At 37.9% G+C, this 22,875-nt stretch overlaps 2 protein-coding genes across 3 annotated transcripts in view; one reads left to right on the top strand and one right to left on the bottom strand.

The window, feature by feature from the left end:
* slc39a5 (solute carrier family 39 member 5) lies at nt 1-14,083 on the bottom strand. Of its 2 annotated transcripts, XM_036591311.1 has the most exons (13): nt 14,048-14,083; nt 11,342-11,474; nt 10,591-10,729; nt 9,833-10,062; nt 8,904-9,096; nt 7,650-7,827; nt 6,809-6,978; nt 5,412-5,531; nt 5,258-5,315; nt 4,518-4,685; nt 4,287-4,367; nt 2,523-2,713; nt 1-1,490 (listed from the first exon to the last, which is right to left on the bottom strand). In XM_036591311.1, exons 2-13 carry the CDS (start codon nt 11,362-11,364, stop codon nt 1,341-1,343), a joined length of 1,701 nt encoding a protein of 566 aa, XP_036447204.1. In that variant the 5' UTR covers nt 11,365-11,474; nt 14,048-14,083; the 3' UTR covers nt 1-1,340. The 2 variants fall into 2 exon arrangements, with proteins under 2 accessions (XP_036447204.1, XP_036447203.1); XM_036591310.1 differs by lacking the exon at nt 14,048-14,083 and having other exon boundaries at nt 4,518-4,682; nt 11,342-11,649.
* The window catches only part of rnf41 (ring finger protein 41), an 18,353-nt gene continuing 9,200 nt past the window's right edge, over nt 13,723-22,875 (top strand). The window contains exons 1-2 of the mRNA XM_036591312.1: nt 13,723-14,302; nt 19,933-20,025. The gene's annotated coding sequence lies outside the window, so the exon portion shown is untranslated. The remainder of the gene's footprint in view (nt 14,303-19,932; nt 20,026-22,875) is intronic.

Below are 22,875 nucleotides of genomic sequence, written 5' to 3' on the forward strand. Positions count from 1 at the left end.
CGTCTCCAGGCTTTTTATTTTATTATTCTGTTTTAAAATAGGTTATGAAAAGGTACACATATGTACTTTTCCACTGGGAAAAACTAAGTACACAATGGGACCATAAAAACCACTGTTGTACCCACCACCCAGCACCCACATCCACAAATGTCTGTACAGGTATACCAGAAGGCAAAGGCCATTACTGCATTTGCATTTTCATTTCGAGACAGAAGTATGAGGGGGAAATTCACATTCAAATATAAGAACACACTCATATTTTACATATTACATTTTGATTTGAATTGTCCTCCAGGCAATCAAAATACTTAATCTTTAGTTAAGTTTCTGGGAACCTGCTTAAATAATAATAAATGGAACTTATTCGGGATCAGTTGATGTTAAAGTTCATTTTTGGAACAAATTTACCTGAAAGCCCCTGATGGGAAAACCCCTTTAAATTTCAACTATATCTTCTAATTGCAATTTCTTATCACTTCCTAGCATAAGTCACTGCTGATGTAACTACAGCTGTATACAAAAGTTTATGTACCCTGATAAGTGAAAATAATTAAGCACATTCTCTACAGAGAACACACTTCTTCTTTAGTGCACAATTACTGTTTATTTGCTGAAATCAACATAATGGGGGGGGGTTAAATGTAGCCTGTGCAAAAGTTACAGTATATTTGGCAACATGATTTAAAAAAATCATAATCGAAATGGTGTGAAAACTTTTTCAGATAAATGCCATATTTAAGTGTGTTCCCTGTACTTAATGTCTCTCGGAAAATCAACAAAACGTAATTTTGCTGGGGGTGCCCAAACTTTTGCATACAACAGTAACTACATGAGAAAATCTGTATAACGGTACATTTATTAGTTGACATCCTTCAAACTGCATAGTTAAAAAATGAGATTTATAACAATACACAATCTGTTCCCGTAAACTGTGAAGTATATACAGAGTGATGACAAAGTTAATGTTTGAAACTACCAGTCATGAGGTTTTATATGATGATTAAAAAATTAGTCATTTAATCACATAATTATGAATAAATTAACCCTATCTTGCCCCAGCAATGACATCGGTCCTACATTGGTGCATGATTAGATGTTTAAAAATGCAAGATTAGTTCCTTAAAACTTGATCTTATAGAATTACACTTAAACAGTGAAACTTATGCGGCCTTCACAGAACGTTCTTGACAAAACTGCTTGTGGTCAGGCGAGCTCTCAATGCTTTCAGCAGCCTTGCTTTAAAGTAGCACAGTGTCCATTTGGAATATTCTTAAAGTTATTCTTGGAAGGCGTGGGTGCCACTCTCAGTATACTGTTCCAGTAGTGCCGTTTTCATCATCTCATCCGTCCCCCATGCTCACAGCAATGTCCTCCTCAAAGAGGGCAATGCACAGCATAATGATGCCCCCTACCAGCAGACCCGCACACTGCAGCAGGAAACGCTTGAGAGGACCCATCGAACCACGTTCCCCATGCAGCATCTCTGGCATCTGTAGAGAGACAAAGAGTTATCAATAGATGTCAATCCGTTTAATATGTGTATGAAATAGTATGATGCAAGCATATAATGTACAACAGGGTTCATTTGAATGTAAAAGAATAGTTCAGCGAAAATAAAACACATTTTAAGTTTACAGTTTTCCACTAACCGCAAACGTAATCATTCAGCCAAGACATGTTTGGCAGCAAGTAATGGAAGCTTGTAATTCACTGATTAACGCTTTAAACATGCAGAGGGTTCTTTAAGTGTTCATGGCCCTATACAGAACCATTTTCTTTACTAAAGAACCCCTGAAGAACAATTTTACAAGTGTACAAGCACTTTGGGATGGGCAGGCTGTCGAGTATCACATCTGTGCTGTGCCTGTTAGCGTCTACATCAGTGGTACAGAAGTGGATTATTTATTCCAGTGGGGAGATTTCTAATGGTTGTATGATGTATTTGCGTAGTGCACTCTGGGTATTGTAGTGAGAGAAAACTGCTGGATTAAACATGAAAAGGAAACAAAATAGTTAATTCTGTCAAACTGATGAGGCTGAGAAATAATGCTACACTACTGAATAATACTTACTACAACAACTGGCATATTAAATGCTAGCTTTTGGCAGGAAAGACCCTTTAACTGATCTCAAACAGACTTGTTTATGTGGTTACTGACACTGAATGACAGGGATAAAAATGGACATTGCATGGTCATAATGATTTAGGCTTGCAATGCTAGTTGGTCGGGTATAAACTTCCATTACTTGTTCACTACATTAGCCTTGTAGCTCCTGTACTGAACTGAAGAATCATACTTTGGACACCAAATGTCATGGCTGATCACATTTTGTGTTCAATCAGAATTTTCAAACTCAAGGGTCACCATCTCTTTGCTAATCTTGACCACTGATCAATTTTTAAAAGCTTGTATATTTGCATAAAAATGCACTTTTGTCTTCAAGGCTTGCTATAAACCACATTTTCCCTTTCTTTATGCTGTGATGATCATTATCCACAACAGCGACCCTGCTATTCTCACCACGTCTGCCAGAGCCACATAGAGGAAGACCCCAGCGGTGATGGTAAGGATCCAAGGTGAATGCTGAGCCCACTGATGACCCAGTACTGTTCCCCCCAGCACTCCTACGTAGCCCAACAGAGCCGAGAGCACACTAAACACGGCCAGTCTGCGCACGGGCCAGCCTGCAGCCAGCAACACCGCCAGGTCACCTGAACAGGGCAGAGGAAAGGTTAATGTGCAACTATATCATGGTCTACCATAAACAAAGTGCTAGAATTTTTTTGATATACACACACACTTCAAAATGATGGTTCTTCGAGGGTTCTTTCGCAAAGAAAATAGTTCTACATAGAACGATAAACACCCAGAACGTTTTGCATGATTAAAGTGTTCTTTGAATTGGAGAAAGGGTTCTTTAGATTGACAGAGAATGTGCTATAGATGGTTCTATATAGAACTTCTCAGAAAAGGGTTCTTCTATTATTGCGAGCTTGAAGAAGAACCTTTTTTGGTGCTATATAGAACCCTTTACAGCACATTCTCCTTCAATCTAAAGAACCCTTTTACAATGCAAGGAACCGTTTAATCATGCAAAGGTTTTCTTGAGTGTTCATTGATCTATATAGGACCATTTTCTTTACTAAAGAACCCTTAAAGAACCATCTGTGTATGGCAATGTTTTCTGTATGCTTGATATTAAATGTTTATGATGTAAACCCCTGACAATTATAAGAGGCTATGCATGTAATTCATGCTGAACACATTTCATGGCTTGGAAAGGCTGTCTTTAAAGCTATAGTCTGGTGGAAAAAATGCAATTTCACCCCTTCTACACTAAATGTAGTAGATCAGCCACAACATGTTTGGCATCTGAAGATTGCTTCTTTAGTCTTCCCCAGTACCTACGAAGCTTACATAGCTAACAAGTAATAGAAGCTCATATCCCACCAGTTAGCATCATGCAAACTGCATGCATAACTATGCTGAGTTCTGAATGAGTTCAATGTTGTTTGCCATGTAATGTAATATTGTGTAGCGCAGCATTATATCCCTCAGCCTCATCAGTTTGACAAAACTCATGATTTTATACATTTCAGTCAGAGAAAAGAACCCAAACTGTGGCAAGGTATCCAGAAAGCCAGTCATCTTGATAGCTTTAGCTTTTAGCTGTCGTCTGAGTAATCTGTTCTCTTCATTGTAATAATGATTTGAAGACAGTTACTACTCTGCCTTCTATCTGCGTTCACCAGCTAATGAAAGGGGGTCGACATTTTGAAACAGCCTGCCTCCAAAAATTCATTGTCGTTTTTTATAAGATCCTCCCACCTTCAAGACACATCATTGCAAGGAGGTTTTCCTCATCTTTAAACCACAAAAAATCACTCTAAAGACTGCTGTGGCACTGCCGAAGGGTGCAAATAAGCAAGTTTACAATATATGTAGCGATGGTCATATTTTCAGTTTTGACCGAAGTGTCCCTTTAATAATCTTAAATAGACTTGCTTATGTAGTTCTGACCCTGTAGAATTAATTATGTATGGAAAATTTGTTGCATATCTAAATACAGTAGAAACAGTCGTTGTAATAGTTGTAGCATTAATGCAGAAGCCTAAATTTTCAATGTACTTTTGTCAAAACTTCACAACAAAACATGACGGAATACTTTTGGTGAAGGTGTGAAATTCTGCTCATTTAATTTTTCAGAACTATCATTATAAGGACATACACACCCTAAATAATTGAGAGTCTATGCGTGAACCCTGCCCGAACTGTAAGTCATACCTAGTTCATGAGGAAGCTCATGGCAGAAGACAGCAATAGTGGTGCTGAGTCCTCCAGTCAGGCTCTGAGAGAACGCAACACCTGGAAGAGAAACAGAAAAAAATATATATGTTTAAGACAAAACAGATTTTTACACACAAAGTAGTGAGAGAGCAGCGAGAAAAAAGCCCTATGACATGTGGGTGGACATTTGGGAAAAGAGCTTATCTTAACTCACTCAGTACTACGCACCAATAGCCAGTCCATCGGTCAGGTTGTGTATCCCGTCTCCCATGACGACCATCCAGGCCACACTGCTGAGGCCCGAGGATTCGCGGGCAGGCGGAGCATGAGAGTGAGCATGAGAGTGACCATGACCGGACTCAGAGCTGACTGTGTGCTCAGGAGGAGAGGAACCTGCTGAAATGTGCAATAGAGTTTAGAACTTAGAGCAAGAATCTGGTAAAAAAACTGACTTAAGATAACATCAAACTATCAGAAACCACATAAAGGGGCACTCCAGCCAAAATGTAAACAGTAAGCTTTAATACCTCTGCTGTAAACATGCCTATCCACCTATTCACTTTTTCTTCTAGCTAGCTAATACAAAAGGAATCCAGATAGCTAACGTTGCTACTAGGAAGCAGAATATCAGTCAGGATTTCTTTATTGCTGTGAGGAGATTTCCTATGGTTATTTAATGTATTTGCATAATGCATGCAGTGTGTTGTAGTGAAAGAATGATAAATGAAAACTTAAAAAGAACAAAAAATAGTAAATTTTGTTGAACCAGTGAAGCTGAGGGATGCCCTTTAACCAAATCTAGTCAGAGATTACTTTACAACAAACCATATTGAAAAGTGATACACTAATAACCATGACTGAATTATGTCTTTTGGGCAGCAAATTTGGCAACAGAAATAGAATGTATTTAGTCATAATTATAGGCATTTTCTAGTATTCTATGTTTGTCCTCATCCCTTAGAACTTACCCTCCAGTACCTCCAGCTCCTGAACCACTTTTGCATCCTGCTTCCTCTTCCTTGATTTCTGATTAAAAAAAAATTCTAAGAAAATATCATCTTATTTACAAGTTCAGTTATTGAGTGAAAGAACATGCCATCTGAGTGCTGGAGAGAATCTTACCTTGTAGTGTTGTCTGAGTCTCACCACACTCTCAAACACAAAGAGCAGGTAAACTCCCCCCAGCACACTCAGGCCTTTCAGAACAGCGTCCTGGTGATCACTGTGTGGTCCAGAGCTGGCCTGAGAGACCACAGGTCTAAAGTCATTAACTACACATGACTACATTCATACTTCTTTAGGATGAAATGATGGGGGGCACATAAAAAGGATAGTTTGGTGACATATATAAAAATATATAAACTCTCCCCTTAGTTCAGTAGCAAACCTTGACTGTTAGTGCTAGGCCTTTAGTTTGCCATTAGTGTCAAAACCTGGTGAAAAACAAGGGAAAAAACACCTCTCCAACAATGCCAATTTCTGCTAGCACCCCTATGGGATAGCACTAAGCTAACAGAAATTCACATGGATGATTTTTTGGCTGTTCCAGGTTAATCACAGACATTTGAAGCTTGTAAAAAAGACCTTTCATTTTTTATTTACAGCTTGTAACAGACATTTTAACACATGGTTTACTTTCAGTAAAGAGTCCTGACATAGAACTGCTGCTGTTTCTAACAACTGACTGTACTGCACTGATCAGGCTACCACTGGTACTCACAGTCAGGGATGTGTCTAGGGGTTCCCGAAGGCCTAGAGTAACATTTTTGGCCCTCACAAAATTTGTCCCACACACTAAATCAATACGTCATTAGCTGATTCCACTACAACTTCCTAACTATACTGGTAGATATCCTAACCTTTACGGCCCTCAGTTCAGCTTGGATAGGGTTACCAAAGAGAGAGCTCGCTTAGCCATATCTACCTAATTTTTTTTTTTTGTAGCATTTCAGGTTCTTAAGACTTTCAACTTTATTGATTTCCAACTTAAATTAACAATGAAATCAGACTATTACTACAATACATGCAGTGTTTAAATACAACAGACATAATGATCATATTAAATAAAAAATGAGCTGGCTAAGTATTTTTAATTTCACAGAAATCATCAGGCCTTTTCTTAAAGCTTAATCACAGACTTGCCTCAAACCTTGTTGACAATGTATATTAAAACTGTTTTAGCTTCGCAGTGTACTTTTAATGTTAAACACCTATATATATGAGTTATATAAAGTTTTTTTGTGTACTAATTTAGTTTAAATTTAAATTTTAAGTGAAACAATTTAGGCATGCAGTTTCTAGTTTGATAACTGGTGCACGTAAATTATCATTACTTGTTAGCTACATGAGCCTCGAAGCTCCAGTGCAAAACTAAAGAAGCAAACTTCAGACACCAAACATGTCTTGGCTGATTGACTACATTTGGAATTAGAGGGAAAATGTATAGATTTGATTGACTGAACTAGTCCTTTATGTTTAAACACCATTATGCCCTCAGAAAATTCTGGTCACTCACTTACATGGGGCAGTAGGTGCAGCAGGGCATCTCCACAAAGAGTGCCCACTGCCATGGCAGCCATGGGGCAGAGGAAGGTGTGGAGGCTGGAAGGTGGAATCAGGGGAGCCAGTCCCAGGGCCAGCAAGGAAGGAAGGCTGATCACAAACAGCGCCAAGGAGGCCCAACCTAGAGCTGTGATAGAACATAGAGAGTATATTTTATTTCTTAAAACTCATTTAACACATCAGAACTAGATTTAGTATCTAGGGTGAGACTGATTGCTTATCTAATAAACTCTATACTCCAAAAACTAAAGGAAAAATATTTGAATTACAGACATACGTCAAATTACATAAAGTGATCTTCAAATTTGGTCCCACTGAAATTTTGTTGTTGCTTCTGAAGACCACTTCGCAGGTGTGATTTTATGCACCAAAATAAATTCTTCTGTACCTCAATAATGTCTCTATAACACACTGTTCGCAGAAACAACACTCTGCATCACTTCAGCAAGAATGAGCAGCTAAACCACTGTAGGCTGAGTGGGCATTTATATGTAAACGTATTCATGATTGTGACGTCACAACCACATTGAATTCACAATGGATTGTTTTTGCACTTAGTTTTCATAAATGGACTGTTTGGACTCACGAGTGAATGATGCCCTTTGAAACTACATAGGGATGCACTGATATGAGATTTGCTGTTATTTGTGATAAAGGTTTTTTTTGTATTTTTGAATCAACTAACAGTTGTAAAATTTAGCATATAACATGATCACATCACCAGACTCCAGCCGACTGTTAACTGTATTATAATGGCTACTAGCTACGTATAAAAGCCACTATACATTCGATACTCACCTTTGAGGAAAGCCACACTATTTTTGACTTCTTCCAAGTCGGACTCTGTGTGGCGGAGACACACGCCACTGTCTATCTGGTAGAGCAGTGCGGGGCACAGGAAGGTGAAGTGCGCGGGGGTGATGTGGGACGCCTCACCCAGGCCAAAGTTCCACAACAGCTGGGTGACATTCAGACACTGTGGAGAGAGAAAGCAAAGAAGGCATCAGTGGCTACTCTGATAGGGAAATTATTACATCCTGATTTACTCAAGAAAATGTGATTACACTGGAAATTCTAAAACTGCATTGACAGTTTTGCAGCAAACTAATTTACACAGTCTCTCTTACACCCAAATATAGTGAATCAACCAAGAAATGTGTGCTTCTTCAGTTTTGCACTGGAGCTACAAGGCTAATGTAGTTAGAAATGTTATGTAGCAACAATTATCCATGAATAATTTCAAAATAGGCTGTTTTTTTTTCTTTTAGTTCCTGTATGGACTGTTTGTTTGGAGTGAACAATACGTCTTGAAACCTTATAGGGACGCTCAGATGTGGGAATTGTGGGCCTATGCCAAATTTTGTATGTACTTGTATTACACTGTATCTGCTGATGTGGATACCGATGTGCAGCATAAGCATTATGAACGTGGAAACTGGGACACCTGGATTAGCATTACAGAGAATGTAAAGTTTGTTTTTAAAAGGTTGAGTGCATTATTAATACAACGCAAACATTTTAAAGCAGCACAACCGGCAAAGAAATGTTTGCTTCTTTAGTTCTGCACTGGAGCTATGAGGCTAATGTAGCTAACAGAAAGTTACGTACAACAATTAGCATTGTGCTAACTGCATGCATAAATCATCACAAACCTGCCTCAAACAGTGTTGAGTTGTTCGGTAACCTCATAATTGACTTGCTTGTGGTTTCCGATACAATATGACATCCTGCTACTTATAGAAATGGGCAGTTGTTTACTTGTAAACTTGTCTTAGCAGATCGACTACATTTGAGTTAAATGGAAAATTGTGTACATTGAATTTTTTACACAGCTATCAAAATGCAAAAGCTCTTTATCTTTTCCAGATAAGGTCTAGAGTGAATGATCATTTATTTGAGTAAAGGTATAAACAATCCCAATTTGCATGTGACTGACTGTGACACCTTATGGTGATAAAAGATCTTTGATCACCTGATATCAGAGACGTATCAGGCATGAACTTTGATCATGTAGTATAGTCTTCTCCATGCAGTTTGGCAGTTAGCACTCACATTGTCATGGATGTGTTTCTTTGTTATGTGACTCGACAGCAGTGACAGGCCATCCTGCAGTCTTTCTTCTGTGCCAGGAGAAGCTGTGTGTGAGGGATGTGAGTGATCTTCCCCTCCTGCAGATCCGCTGGCCACATCGGTTTCAGCACTGGACATTGTTTCTTTTGGTCGAATTGCCTCATGTTGACTTAATCTGTGTGAGGAAAATGAGAAAAAACATTTGAACAAAAATTTTCACCATCTGCCATGAATAACAATGAGTAGAAGCTAGTAGCCACCAATTAGCCTGATGTCAATAAAATAATAGTATATGGTTGTTATATGATTTTATGCATGGTTAAAGGGGCACTCAGGCCAAAATGAAATATTTAAGCATTGCTTCTTCTGTTGTAAACATGCCTACTTGCTTCCTACAGCGGTGCTGCAGTCGGAGTAGTCTCTAGAGTGAGTTTCTGGTGTAAGTAATAGGAAAACCCCCATTTGATGATGTATCTTGAAGGTGGGAGGGACGCTTTAAAAAAAACTGCAAGCACCGTATTTTTGAGGGTGGGCCTCTACTATTAGCCTCTACATCACTAGATTTATTTATTGCTGTGGGGGGTTTTCTATTGGTTGAATGACATATTTACGTAATGTATGCTGGGTGATGTAGTGAGAGAACACTGATGGATTACAAAGGATATACCTCAAAACAAAAGTATCTCGAAGACATTACTGGCATAATGCTAATGGTGGCTATAGAATTTCATTCACTGTTAGTAAGAACAGAATTTTGTGACTAAACCATTTCCTCAATATCCTATAAATATCATACAATTAGGACTCTGTACAGTAATACATAAAAGCAGAAATTGTATACTGTGTACTCAGTACATAAAATACAGTTGGAACTGGAAATCTGTACACTTAAAATCTGATCAGTCTCTTACTTGTTTAATGTTGCTGTGCTTGAGGCCTGATGAGGATGATGATGATGGTCTACATAGGAGTGTGGATGAGAATGAGAGGGGCTCGGAGATGAATTCTTGACAACACCATGTCTAATCTCCAGCACGCTGATCTCGCCGAGTCCCAGACTGCCCAGCAGTTTGTGTAGACCCTCATACGTCAAAGTCCCATTGCTGCCGTACTCCAAGAAAAGTCGCTGCAGGTAGTAGCCCTTGCAGAGAAGACGTGTGCAAACAGTAAAAAACAAGTTCAAGAACACCAGCATTTTCAAGGACAATAAGAATGTGCTCACAGCCTCTTTATGACAGGTCGATAGGGTCATTCACTAAACGTGTGGGACTGTGTTTAGACTGAAATCCTTACATATTTCACCACATGTGCTAAAGCTAACCTTATGGATTTGGAGGAATTGCACCACAGTGCAGATAACCAGTCCCAAGGGCTATGGATAAGAAATGAAAATAAGCTAAATTGTGATATAATATGAAAAAAGAGAGGAAAAATGTTCTCTCATCAGCTTTAATATATATATAAAATGATAGCCATGTTTAACTTTGCTGATTTACTTATTTTACTACTATTTCTTAATGTCATTTAATTCTTTGAAAGCATCCCATAAACACATCAGAACTATTGTTTTCAATTAAAACTGAAAAATGCCACTAAAGAAAATAAGTAATACATAAATAAACAAATAAATACATTCATACAGTTTGATCTGTAGTCTCAGTGTGCTTACCTGCTCTTCAAAAGCCTCATCTAAGAGCTCTTGTGTAGATGCATCTTGGTCATAGGAATGAGAAACTGAGCTGTGTTTGGATAAAACCACCATAAAACTCAGGCAAAGCTGAAGCACAAGCTTGAAGCTCAGGTACGTCCTAAAGGTAAGCAGCAGAGAACTACAAATTAGCATAATATTTAGCTCTGAAAAGCTGTTTTATTAGACAAAAATAAGTCATGAGTGATCTATTTTGTTCGAAAGTCAAACACAAGCTTGAAGCTCAGATACATCTTCAAGGCAAACAGCAACTATCATAATTGATGAATATGTAAATCTATTTTTTCAAGCCAAAGTAAACTGGAAATTAGTATCTAGACAACAGGAGGTAGAACTAAGTCTCAGCTGTCCAAATATCTACAGCAGTTGTTGCATGGTGTTTTTTGTATTTCCTGCCACACTGTTGAACTAAAATGTATTGAAACTCTGTGATTAAGTCCAAGAAATGAATTTAGTATGATAGATGCAACAGAACTTTAGATAAAATCTATATATTCTGTTACAAATCAGCCCTACATGACGAAAAAAATGAATTTGGTATGATAAATAAAAGGCTAAAAATTAGCTCTATGTTTTAGCCATACTCAGAGAACACAAAGAACATATGGACCAAATGAAATTTTGTATTTCAGTTATGAACATTAATGGGTTAGATAACATCTGTGAACAGTCTTTCTTTACTCATTAGACGCTTAATATAGAAATAACTTACCTGTGATTTGGCTCCTCCATCATTTGAGGAAACAAAACAGCGTACAATGTCTGGCTATCACATGTTGCCCATTCCTTTATGCTCCCAGATGGGCAGCACAGCACTGAATGATCAGCACGGCACTGAAGAGGCTCTAGTTAATATTTACACAGTGTTCAAGTCAGTCACCAGAGGTCAAGCAGGAGCAACACGTTGATCAGCTTTGTTTATTTTGTTATCTTCTCAAGGGATTCGCAGGAGTAGGCCAATCAGCAGGCAGCAGTGAGAATGATCATGCATAGCTATTCAGTTAGGGGTCTGAAAGTAGGCCACTGTTGCCTCCTCAGTCTTTTACCATAATGATTATGATTACTGAGACTATGACAAGTAGTAGAGCAGTGATTTCCCTGATCTGATACACTTATGATTATGTGATGAGTTGATAATTAACTGATGAGTTGGATAAGGTGTGTTGAGTAGGGACTCACCAAACTTTTCTGACCTCTGACCTTGCAGAATTTTAGGTTCTGAGATAATGCAGGTGTGGTGAATACTTGCTAGTCTACTTGTTACTGTACTTAAGTATTACTGACACTGAATGCTTTCATTCTTGCTCGTTTATCTTTTCCACTTTTTTACTCCTTACATTTTCATTTAGACCTTCAAAGTACTCGTTAAAAAATCTCAAAAGGTCAGTTATGTGCCTGTTCATTTTGAAGTTTTTTTTTTCAAATCCATATCACTGTAGAATGAAACAGCCCATAAATATGCTAATTCATCTTTGTACAAAGACCAGAGTGGAGGGGTTTGTTTAAGACCTGCCTGACCAACATGGTGGAGAAGAAAATATTCAGGTGTAAGTTTAAATGCACTCATTCATATAACTAAGCAGCATTATGCTTGTAATCTTACAGAGCCCCGCCTGGTGACATCCTGTATAAATAAAAATAATGCGTGGCCACGACTTAGTAAAGCGTGGGAACGAGATCCTGATGCATGGCCACGACTTAGTAAGCTGTGATCTCATTCCCACGCCTTAATAAGTCGGGCCAACGCATTAGGATCTTGTTTCCATGCGTTAATAAGGCATGGCCACGCATTATTTTTATTTATACAGGATGTCGTCATCAGGGCTCCGTATAATCTTAACTGCTATATATAAGCAAATATTTTAAAGAAACAAGGATGCCGGTTATAGCACATGCATAGCCCGTACGTCACTCGAGTCTGTCCTAAAATGACGCTTTAAAACCTAATGGCCTTAAAGGGCCTGTATCATGGAAAACCAAATTTCCTTTGCTTTTTTAATAAAGAAGTTTGAAGTAATGCATAAGCAATATCAAAGTTTCAAATCATACTATTCACTATTAGGCCTGGGCGGTATCTAAAAATAATTAGCACGATATCTTTAGTTTAAAAATCGCGATTATGAATAATATCACCCCCCTCCTCCAAAATACATTCGGTCTGCAGCAGCTTTGACCTACTTTGTATTCTATTTTAGTCTTTATGCTTTTATTATGTTAACCGTTTTAATGAAAATCTTTAATAAAACTCACACATTAAATAATGTGATACTCAGTAGCCTAACATCATTTGAGAACCTGTCATTATAATAATCGTTACTGAGAGCACGTGCTTTCACGGGCTTCTTCTGCTGAAGATTCGCGGCGACTTGCCTACTAACAGCGCTCCCTGCTGGAATAACTTCAGACCGCAAGTGATTTCCAAAGCCACGTCTTCGCGCTTTCCACAATAAAAACAAGGCCTTTTCGTCTTTACAGTGGCGTTTTTATAATTCAGCTAAACACTGGGACACTTAATATATACAGACAATACTGCACACCTGTTATAGACCAGGATCAGAGGGATTTTCTCTTCAGGTTAGAGTTAACTTAGCTGCTCTATGCTAACTTTCAGTCATTTTAGCTTTTTTACCACAGCGAGTCACATTGAGGCGAACTGAAGCTACAAAGCACGTCGGTATTCATTAAGGGGAATTTGTGCGGTAAAGCTAGTCTTACAATCCTTAGTGGAGAGAAAAAAACACAGGCAGTTTCTTAACATCTCTCTCTCTCCTTGATGTCGCAAGAACCAACTCATTCACATGCCATGGCAGATTAGCCCCGTCCATTCACGCTGAAGTTATAAGGAGTGTTTAAGCCTGAAGTGTTTATTGAATTATTGACGGTCTTAAAGGCACAGTAACGAAAAGCATTCAAAATAAAAAAATATATGCTGGAAAATTTTCTCGTGTATAAAACCACATATATGCCATAAATGGAGACACTGCTGAAAAATACCATAGAAACCATTGAGTGGTTCTGTTGGTTTTAAAGGTTTTGTAATGTGTCTTGGCTTTTTTAATTGGTTGATATCACAGTGTAAAGGGTCTTATTGGTTTAACAGGTAACCAAAGGCTGATTCTACATGCAAGTTTTAATCCTAACTGGTTCTAATGGACTTTTTCAGCAGAGGACAAACATGGGCGATTTAATATTATTTGCATTCATTCTAATATTATTGTTTTTCTCACCAAAAAAAAAAAAAACAATTACTGGATAGATTTGAAAAAGGTACAATATATATATGAAAATGATACAAATATATATATAAAAAATAACTAAATTTAGCTCTTGTTCAGTGAATTAGCTGGTGTGGATATGGTAATGTATTTCACAAAAAAAAATAATAAAAAAATAAGAGAGAGTTGATTACATCCCTTACCTTTTTTCAGATCTTTATTAGATGTCAAACCCAAAATGATAGGTTTGATGTTTAGTTAAAATTAGCTCTGATTTTCTGAAGCAGACTGACCCACAGAGCTGTACGGGACGGACTCGGCTATAAGTGACACACATCCGTTCAGCTAAGGAAGAAAGACAGAGAGGTATCGTCTCACAGCTCACAGATTGAACCAATGAAACTGGGGAAATCGAAATAATCGCGTCAAATCGAGGACGTACATGTCTGCAAGAACAGGTACTGTCACTGCTGGGGTTGTATATTTGAAAGGTTAAAAGATTTTCAATCCGTTAAAGTCTAGATAGCAGACTGACTGTCTAAGAAAAGCAGTCATCTGGCAAGAGGGACGCGTTAGCTGGCTGAGGTCTTTTCTGTTATACCTTGGTGAAGGGTAGAGAGCGGAGGACAGAAAATAAAGTAAATAAAAATATATATGTCAGATACTTAAATATGCCTTTCTTAGGACTGAACAAATGGTCTGTGGTTTGCTTTAATGTAAAGTAACGTCTGTTCAGCCTTGTGAGGCAGTCTTATGTTGCTAAGTGGTTAGCTTAGCATTAGCTAGTTACATGGTAACGATATTTGCTGACGCAAATAGCTGATTTATAGGTTTTTCCTCATACTTTTTTGAGTCACTGCTTGAATAATACACTACGCGCAGATTTAATACAGTTTGTATACCAGTTCGGGTAAAATGTATTGGATATTTGTTCAGTTTTCGTTTCTCCAAATGCTTTTCAGACAACGTTAGCTCGCTAGGTAACGCTAGCTTTGGTAGCTGCTTTCTAGCAAAGGTTTGGTGACGTTAACCAACCAAATACCAACATTTCACCCTGTTTATCAAGAACCAAGTTTGTAAGAATGGGTTTCTTCACTGAGATATGTGCAACAGAGTTAAGTAGCGGTTAAGGTTGATTTTTAAAGGTCTGCCTTAGCTGGCTAACATTTAGCTGGCTTGCCAGTGTCTAAAAGTAGCTAGGTTAGCTAACTTAGCTGTGTGGATAACGTTAACTAACGATCGTTATCAGCTTTGCTTGCTGTTGAATCCAGGAGTACGTTGTTAAATTCTTTGTATTTTTGTCCATTTCTTTACACGGGTCAGATTAAGGCTAGCTTGGTCAGTTATGATGAGCTGACACTATTAGTCCAGTAGGTCGCATACCTTGCCTTGTGTCTGTCGCACAACACGCAAGTAAAATAATGATGGTCCACTTGTTTAAAGGGGACTTCCACCGATTTTTCAAAACTGCTGTATAATTCAGTTGTTAAGATGTAAAGAAGGTCCTTCAGAGTGGTTTAATGAGAAATGGTTCACTGTAGAGACTCAGATTTCTTTATAGTAGTGGTGATTGGAACCAGGAGTTATGATGTCTGCAACACAAATGTAGCCATTTTATTTACTATCCAAAACGACCAGCGTACCTACACGTGTCTTCTGAGCTTTTGTATGTAATATTGATGATGCTGAACTGACATGGCGTGAATAATACATTTTCTTTGGCAACTATTTTGTCTCACAACACCCTGCTGGTATCCCTCCCCCATGAATAGATCGTAAAAATACATTTCAGGCCAAATCCTTCTCTCAAAACTAGCATAAAACAATATCTCAGACATCAGGCAGCAAATTCATAACCATTTTAATTTGTAACCTTTCTGTGACGTAGCTTTCAGAGGCATTAAATGCTTTGGACGTCTGGTTCTTATCACCACTGCTGTGAACAATTCTCAGTCAGTATGTTTCTCTAGATTCACATCACACCCCTCTAAATGGCTTTGTTTACATCATAAAGACTGAATTGTGCAGAAATCGTGAAAAATCGATGGAATTCCTTTTTAACTGCTTTCTCTATTTCACTTTTCAACCAAACTGTCCCAGTTCAGGGACAGGAGAATAGTTGTCTAGCATGTGGTTTCTTCATGAACCTGTCAAAAAATATCCTTTTAAACATTATTATGCACAAAAAATGTGCTAAAAGCTTAAGGTTACTGCCAACATATCCTTGATGTTTGAGTTGATATTACCCTTTTATGGCTGCTGAAACAGAAAATTATTTGTACCATCTCAAATATGTAGAGGCATAACCAGTAATGTAGTTTGTAAAGCTATAAAATGGCTCACTTGGGATGCAGTAGGCTGTTAGCATACATTTTCTATGTGGAAATGCTAAAATTATTTGAATGTGAGTAATACAGTTACAGATAGAGCATGAATGGTGACAACTAGCTGGAGATGAAAATAAGCATACTACCCTTATGTTGTGAAGTGAAAAAAATGTAAAGAAACAGTTCACAGAAAAAAAATCCCTTTGACCCAGATTTAGTCAGTCAGCCAAGATATGTTTAGTGTCTGAAGTTTGCTTCTTTAGTTTTGCTAGGTTAGCCTTGAAGCTCAAGTGTAGAGCTAAAGAAGTCTTGGTCAGTTGACCACTTTAGGGCTAAGCTGAAATTTGTGTAAATGAGATTTTTCGGTGAATCATTGCTTTAAGCCACCTCCCATTGAGAGGGGTACATTCTGATCGTGCCTGCCTCTCTTCCTCGTCTGTGTTGCCATGCTGAAATTAGGTCACCAGCATCCAAATGGGACACGACACCCCCTTTCAAGTCAGCAGTAGACTGTAGCATATGCATAAAAAGAGATGTTTCTAAAGCAGAGGATTTCCCCCCATTTTTAAAAAAACAGTCGGCACAATTTTATGCCCTGTCGGATTCTGAATCGATCTGCAGTCTGACCAAAGCTCTTGGCCCCTCACATCTTCTATTTCAGTTGCATTCTAAGTGAGGAAGTCGATACTGCTGGATTAATGTGCTTCCTACAAGGATACATAAAACACGGCACAGCCCTGCCAGCCATATTTGCTTTGTTTTTTCAATGTCTGCGGATTAGTACTGACTAAGCCGTCAAATGAAGAAAGATGGTTTGTGAAACAACTGGGCTGAGGTGCTTCAGGTTGAAATAAAGAAAAAAAATCACGTTGTCAGGGGAGAGCAGCGCACTGTTCAGGTAAATTTTAGTTCCCCAAGGACTGAACGATGTAAATTGTATCCTCAAAGGTACAAAAGATTCACTCCATTCCCAGGAGAAAAGGGTCTGTTTGTCTCTTTTCATAACTTAAAATCAAAGACCTCATTTATAAAGAAATACCTGAATTACATTCTGACTTTATATTTTTCAGATAAGGTATCGGTGTTTGCATACGTTTGATTTATAAAAGCCAGAAATGTGCACAAGTACTTGGGCGAGTAATCAAATACTGAAATCACTGTTCAGGTGTTCATCATCATTCAGGTGTTTTTTTTTCATGAAGACAGAAAATATGGAATCTAACAATTCAATGAAATACCGCTTTCATGTTTTAACAGAACTGTAAAACGAACATTTGCTTGTGTTTTTATGTTATACTTTGCTACTCTAAAATGCGAGTGCCCTAATGTGAGCATATTGCCAAGAATGCATTGTTGAGGATCAGTAGGCAGTGATGATGTTAAGTCAAAAAGCTAGGCTGATTTCCAGAAAGAGTTAAAATGTTTTTCTCTGATCAGTTAACATATTGGAATGTTGTTTACTGAAGGGGGGAAAAACATCAGCTTTTCAGCATCCAGTATTACCGGTTAGCTGTAATTTTAGCTTATAAGCTCACTGGAATCTCTGATATTTGATTCATCTGACACAAAAACCTACCAGTTTTCTTCGACTCTCCTCGACAGCCCTGCATTTATTTCCAAATCCGTTTTTTTTTCTCTTTTTTTTTCGCTTCTCAGCTGTTAACCGGGCATCCGTTCACATAGTCCAATTTGAAAATACTCTGAATGCGCATTCCTAATAACACAATGTTCTTTAATTGTGCAGTGTGATGCTCAGTCTTGCATACCAGACTTCTGCCTGTCCCTTTTTGTCTAAATCATAAAAAAAACACTGCACAGAGGTTTTGTGCACATGAAAGTGTAGATAGAAAATCGGAATGCAACTGACAGAATACCAATAGTTGTGGCAGCTTGGTGTAGAGAAGATATCTCAAGAAACAAAGCATCTAAGACTGAGACAACACCTATAACACCCTGGCACCGTCGTTCGTACAGCAGGTTGAAAACTTGCTTTCGTCTATGCACATTTCCACATCAAGTTTGACATTTGATCGTTTTAAAATCAAATCTGCCTGTATGGATATTTTAGAATATTATAATGACTTATTTAGAGTCAAGCCGCAGATTATCATTATCTTGATATTGCATCACTATGCTTTTCCGAGTACATCATCAGTAACATGAGTACTTGTAGAATACCGAACAGCTGCATGTGTCATTAATAACAGATTTAAACTAAATATAAGGAGCCAAACACTGAATCAAAAAATCCTATCTGTTTTCTTGGAAATGTCTAAGTATCGTGATGTTATTTTTTTGCTACGTTGCCCACCTGATATTTAAGCTTATATTGGAAGGCACCCAGCTTTTTGTTTTGCTTTGCAGGTATTTCTACCTCAGATCCTGTTTACTTTCACTCTCCAGTGATGAGGCCATGATTTCTAAAGTGCTCTTTTATTTGGTCTGCAGTTTGTGTGTGATTGTAATCGGTAATGCTTCATAAATGCTAATAGAGGCTGTGTGTACAGGAAATCAATACAACGCAATGGCAAAGTAGGATTTTCTCTGATGGACCCAAGGCACTCAAAATTCTTCATTAAGATATGCATCAGATTGTTCTAACTGCATTAGTGGTGCTCGGTCCAGTTGATGACAAGATAATTAATACATTATGTTCAAAACTATCTAGACATCTTTCTAATTGGAAAATTCAGCTACTATAAGGTGCACTCATTGCTGACCATTGTATGTACTTTTATATAGAATATGTATTTTGATATAGAAGAACATTGACCGCTGGAATAGGATACTCTGGAGCAGCTGCATATGAGCCTAATGTCACCATGCCCAATGCCAAGCGCCAGCTCCAAGGGTTTAAACCCCTTAGCATTGGGCTGTGGAGCAGTGGAGCTGTGTTCTCTGTGTGATGGTGCTCCATCCAATACCTTTGGGATGAGTTAGAGTACCAGAACTAATCAACATGAGTCACAAAATCCTCACAGTGATGTTTCAGTATTAGTATGAAGCTTTCTCAGACAAGTAAAGGCTGTTGCTGCAACAAAGGAGGACAAACTCCTTATTAATACAGTTGATTTCATATGAAATACAGGACGAGCAGGTGTCTGCAAACTTTAGAACATATAGGGTGGAGCATCTCCATTCTGAAATACTGTGTAGGTTTCCTTCCTGTCCAAAAAACTGACCTATAAGGTATTCTGTTGTAGAGTTTATTTGCTTAAATTGCTGAAAAGGGCATTATGAGACTGGGGTAATTAATAGAGTAGTGAATATTTTTAGTTTTAAATGTCTTTGCAGTCAACTCCTTTGAGAGATTATATTCTTTCGCACAACCTTTCACCGAAGACTTATGTGTTTTCACCAGGCTGCTTTTGAGATTCTGCATATAAACACATCAGTTACACAAATGAGTTCAGAAACTGGGACTGCTGTATTAATGTCTTGATCGTGAGGCAGTGAGTCAGTAAAGAGTAATTTACAGTTCCAAATTAACTGTCAAAATAAATGAAAGAGCATTTCATTAGCTAGTGAGAAACAAATAATGGTATAAGGAGCAAAGCAAGCTCATAAATGTTGTTTAAAAAATGGAAAATTGTAAAGGAGTAAGAGTTCATGAACTCTGTTCACATAAGGCTTTTTCTCAGATGGGATCTAACATAATACTTTACATATACACATTAATGTTATAGACTGCCAGATATTTTACAAATCTTGCAAGTCTGATTTTATTGGTTTATAACCTGTTACGCTTTTTCTTTGCTTAGGAGTGATGAGTTTTTCGTAGAAGACCATCTTCACCATCTTACCCATGCGGAAGACTGAACACCAAGAAAATATGAGGGCAGTGCTTGAGTGAGGTATGAATATTTCTCTTTGTAGAATCTGTCATTTTTGAGACAGTATTTTGTTGTATTTGCAGCTTTATGATCCTATTCATCATGTTTTATCATCTTCCAGCGTAAAACACAGAACTGAAACGAAATTGTTGCAAGAAAAAATACAATAATTATTTTATTTATATAAATATGATACATTTATTTAAGTACGTGGTCAGTCAGTCAAACATATAAGCATGTTTGTATTATTATCATTATCATATCATATAGTGTTTTACCAAATTCAAGTCTTTCTATAACATTTACCTTTTCATTTCATCTCTCATTGTATTGCTACTTTGTTTTCAGCTTATAAGCTGATAGTTGAGATGCCGTCACATGATTTTTGCACTTGATTTTTAGTACTTGAGGCTTTCATCATTGAGAGTAAAAATCAGGCTCCACTGTGAGAAGACAACTTAACACTATGGGTCTGGAAGGATGTATAGCTGATAACTGTCAATAAGCCCTCGCTGAGAAAAGGAGGTAGACAAAAAAAAGAAGTGTTATTGTTAACTTTATCATTTTAATCTCAAACTGAATTTCTGATCCTGTCTGCCTGCTTGAAGGTTGTGAGCCTCTTGGTAATTAAAGGTGCATTTTTAACTTTCAGTGTATTCATAGAGTCGGTTTGAAATGCCTTGTTTTCCATAGTGCTGTGCAACTCCAATTTAAAATGAATCTCACAACAAACTTTCAGACCCATTTAAAATTATGGACTCCCTACAATGTTCACGTAAACAAAACATTGCCAGTGCTAGCTGTGCTCAGGGGACATGTGAAATTATGTTAAGCAATCCAGAGAAATCTGGTTAACATACTTCTTGCATTCTTTTGGACTAGAATGGTGTCACTTTTGTTTACTTGAATGGCTAAAAAGCCTTTGTAAGCGAGACAGTGCAATATTCAGTGTGTACAAAATGTAGTGGAAACACCACTTGATAAAACAAAAAGCCAATCGATTTCTGTACTAAGTGCTGCTTCGGGTATTCTTGGAATGCTTTTATGTATGTGTTTTGAACAGTTCCATATGGGGAAACTGGACCTTTCATTTAGGAAGAAACAGATGCGTGGTCATGTTGTGAAAGATGTGGGCAGTGTTGGTTCAGCCCATCCATTTATAGAAAAACGTAACAGGCTGCTCACTCTCTCTGAGCCCTGTCTTAACACAATATTTAGTTTGATTTGTTTATGTCTGGGAGTAGCGTACCTCTAATTTGAATTCCACCTTAATTAGCCTCTTATTCTCTTTGACATTGCGTATTGTTTTACCAAATTCAGCCAAACCTTTTGTTTTTAACAAGTCTTTGCATAACATTTACCTTTTAATTTCATCCCTCACTGTACTGCTGGTACTTTTTTCAGTTTATACGTTGATAGGTAAGATGCCATCACATGTTTTTTTTTGCAATTGGTCTGTCTGTCCTGGCACCCCTGGATTTGCCAGTTTTTATTTCTTTTAACAGGTTTTGAAAAATAGTTATTCTTGCATTAGCTTGTTGAGGGAATACGCTGGTGTTTTTCAACTGAATCTGCCGCATCCATCGAACACAATCACTTACAATTAACAAAAATGCTGACGCATCGCCCTGTAGGTGTGCTGCATCTGTAGTGAAACTACTTTTAATAATTTCCCTGTACTTAGAACATAAAGCCTGTTGACAAAACACCTTAAAACAAACTTAATAGTACTGTGCCGAAGTCAGAGATTGAGTAGTGTGTTTTTTTTGTTTTTTTTTGTTTTTTTTTCTTCTTCTTTTTTTCTAGAGATATTTCTAAGGAGATTAGCTAAAAGATAATCCATTTGCATAAGGAAGGGAAAAGTGACAGGAACAAAGATGGGGGGGGGGGGCAGGTGTTCCCAAAATGGTTTTTTGAACTATCAAAGCTACAAAAAATGGGGCCCCTAACAGCTGTGCAAGAGCAGACCACCCAAATCATCCAAATCAGATAAACAGTACTTAAAGCTTTTGTCTTTGACAGAGAGAGAGAAGAAAGTTAAGCTTCACTCTTACTTTAGATCTGAAAAAATCCACAGGTGTTTCTGTCCGTCCTTCCACCACTCAACACTATGAGTCTGAAAGGATGTGCAGCTGTCAAGAAGCCCTCACTGAGAAAAGGAAATTGAAGAAAAACAAAGCAAAACATTTGCAAATTAAACAAAGAAACTGCTGGTGTTCTCAGACCAATGGGCTGACCACCATCAACACCCTCTGACCAGACCTCTACATCACTGAATGTGTTTGGGATTACTTGAATCATCAGAAGATGAAGAATGAACATTGGAGGTGTGGAAAAATATCCCTGCAGGTTTCTTTTGAAAAACTGAAGGCAAGTACACTGTAAAGAATGGGAGCTGAAATGAGGGCAAACATTAGAATATGATATTTAGTTGCTGAGCCTTCTAACTTATATTTAATGTCCATTTTAATCAGATAAATTGGGGGTTTTGCAAGGTACTGTGTAATAGTCAAGTCAATTGGCAGGTGCTGAAACATCTTCCCATTCAATTTTGTTAGTGGATTTGAGTCAGTTTTGAGTCAGCAGGTTTTCTGCTCTTTTCTGAGTGCAGACAAATTATTCTAAGTGGTATCGACCGTGTGCTACAGATGCAGTGTACAAAGATTAGATTGAAAAATGTAGCACTATTCCTTTAATTAGCTGTTACTGCTTGTTTTTGCCGGCAATCTAATTACATCCCTGTAGTAGCCTGTTCTCACAAGCAAGTAGCAATGTGATGCTTCGATCCACATAAAGCTGTGGCTGGTGTCATATTCCTGAGATCTAGAATGATTAGGTCGGCATATATTCGATGATGGTCATTCCGTAGCA

The sequence above is a fragment of the Colossoma macropomum genome, unplaced genomic scaffold (assembly GCF_904425465.1).
Source record: "Colossoma macropomum unplaced genomic scaffold, Colossoma_macropomum, whole genome shotgun sequence".
Classification (NCBI taxonomy): Eukaryota; Metazoa; Chordata; class Actinopteri; order Characiformes; family Serrasalmidae; genus Colossoma; species Colossoma macropomum.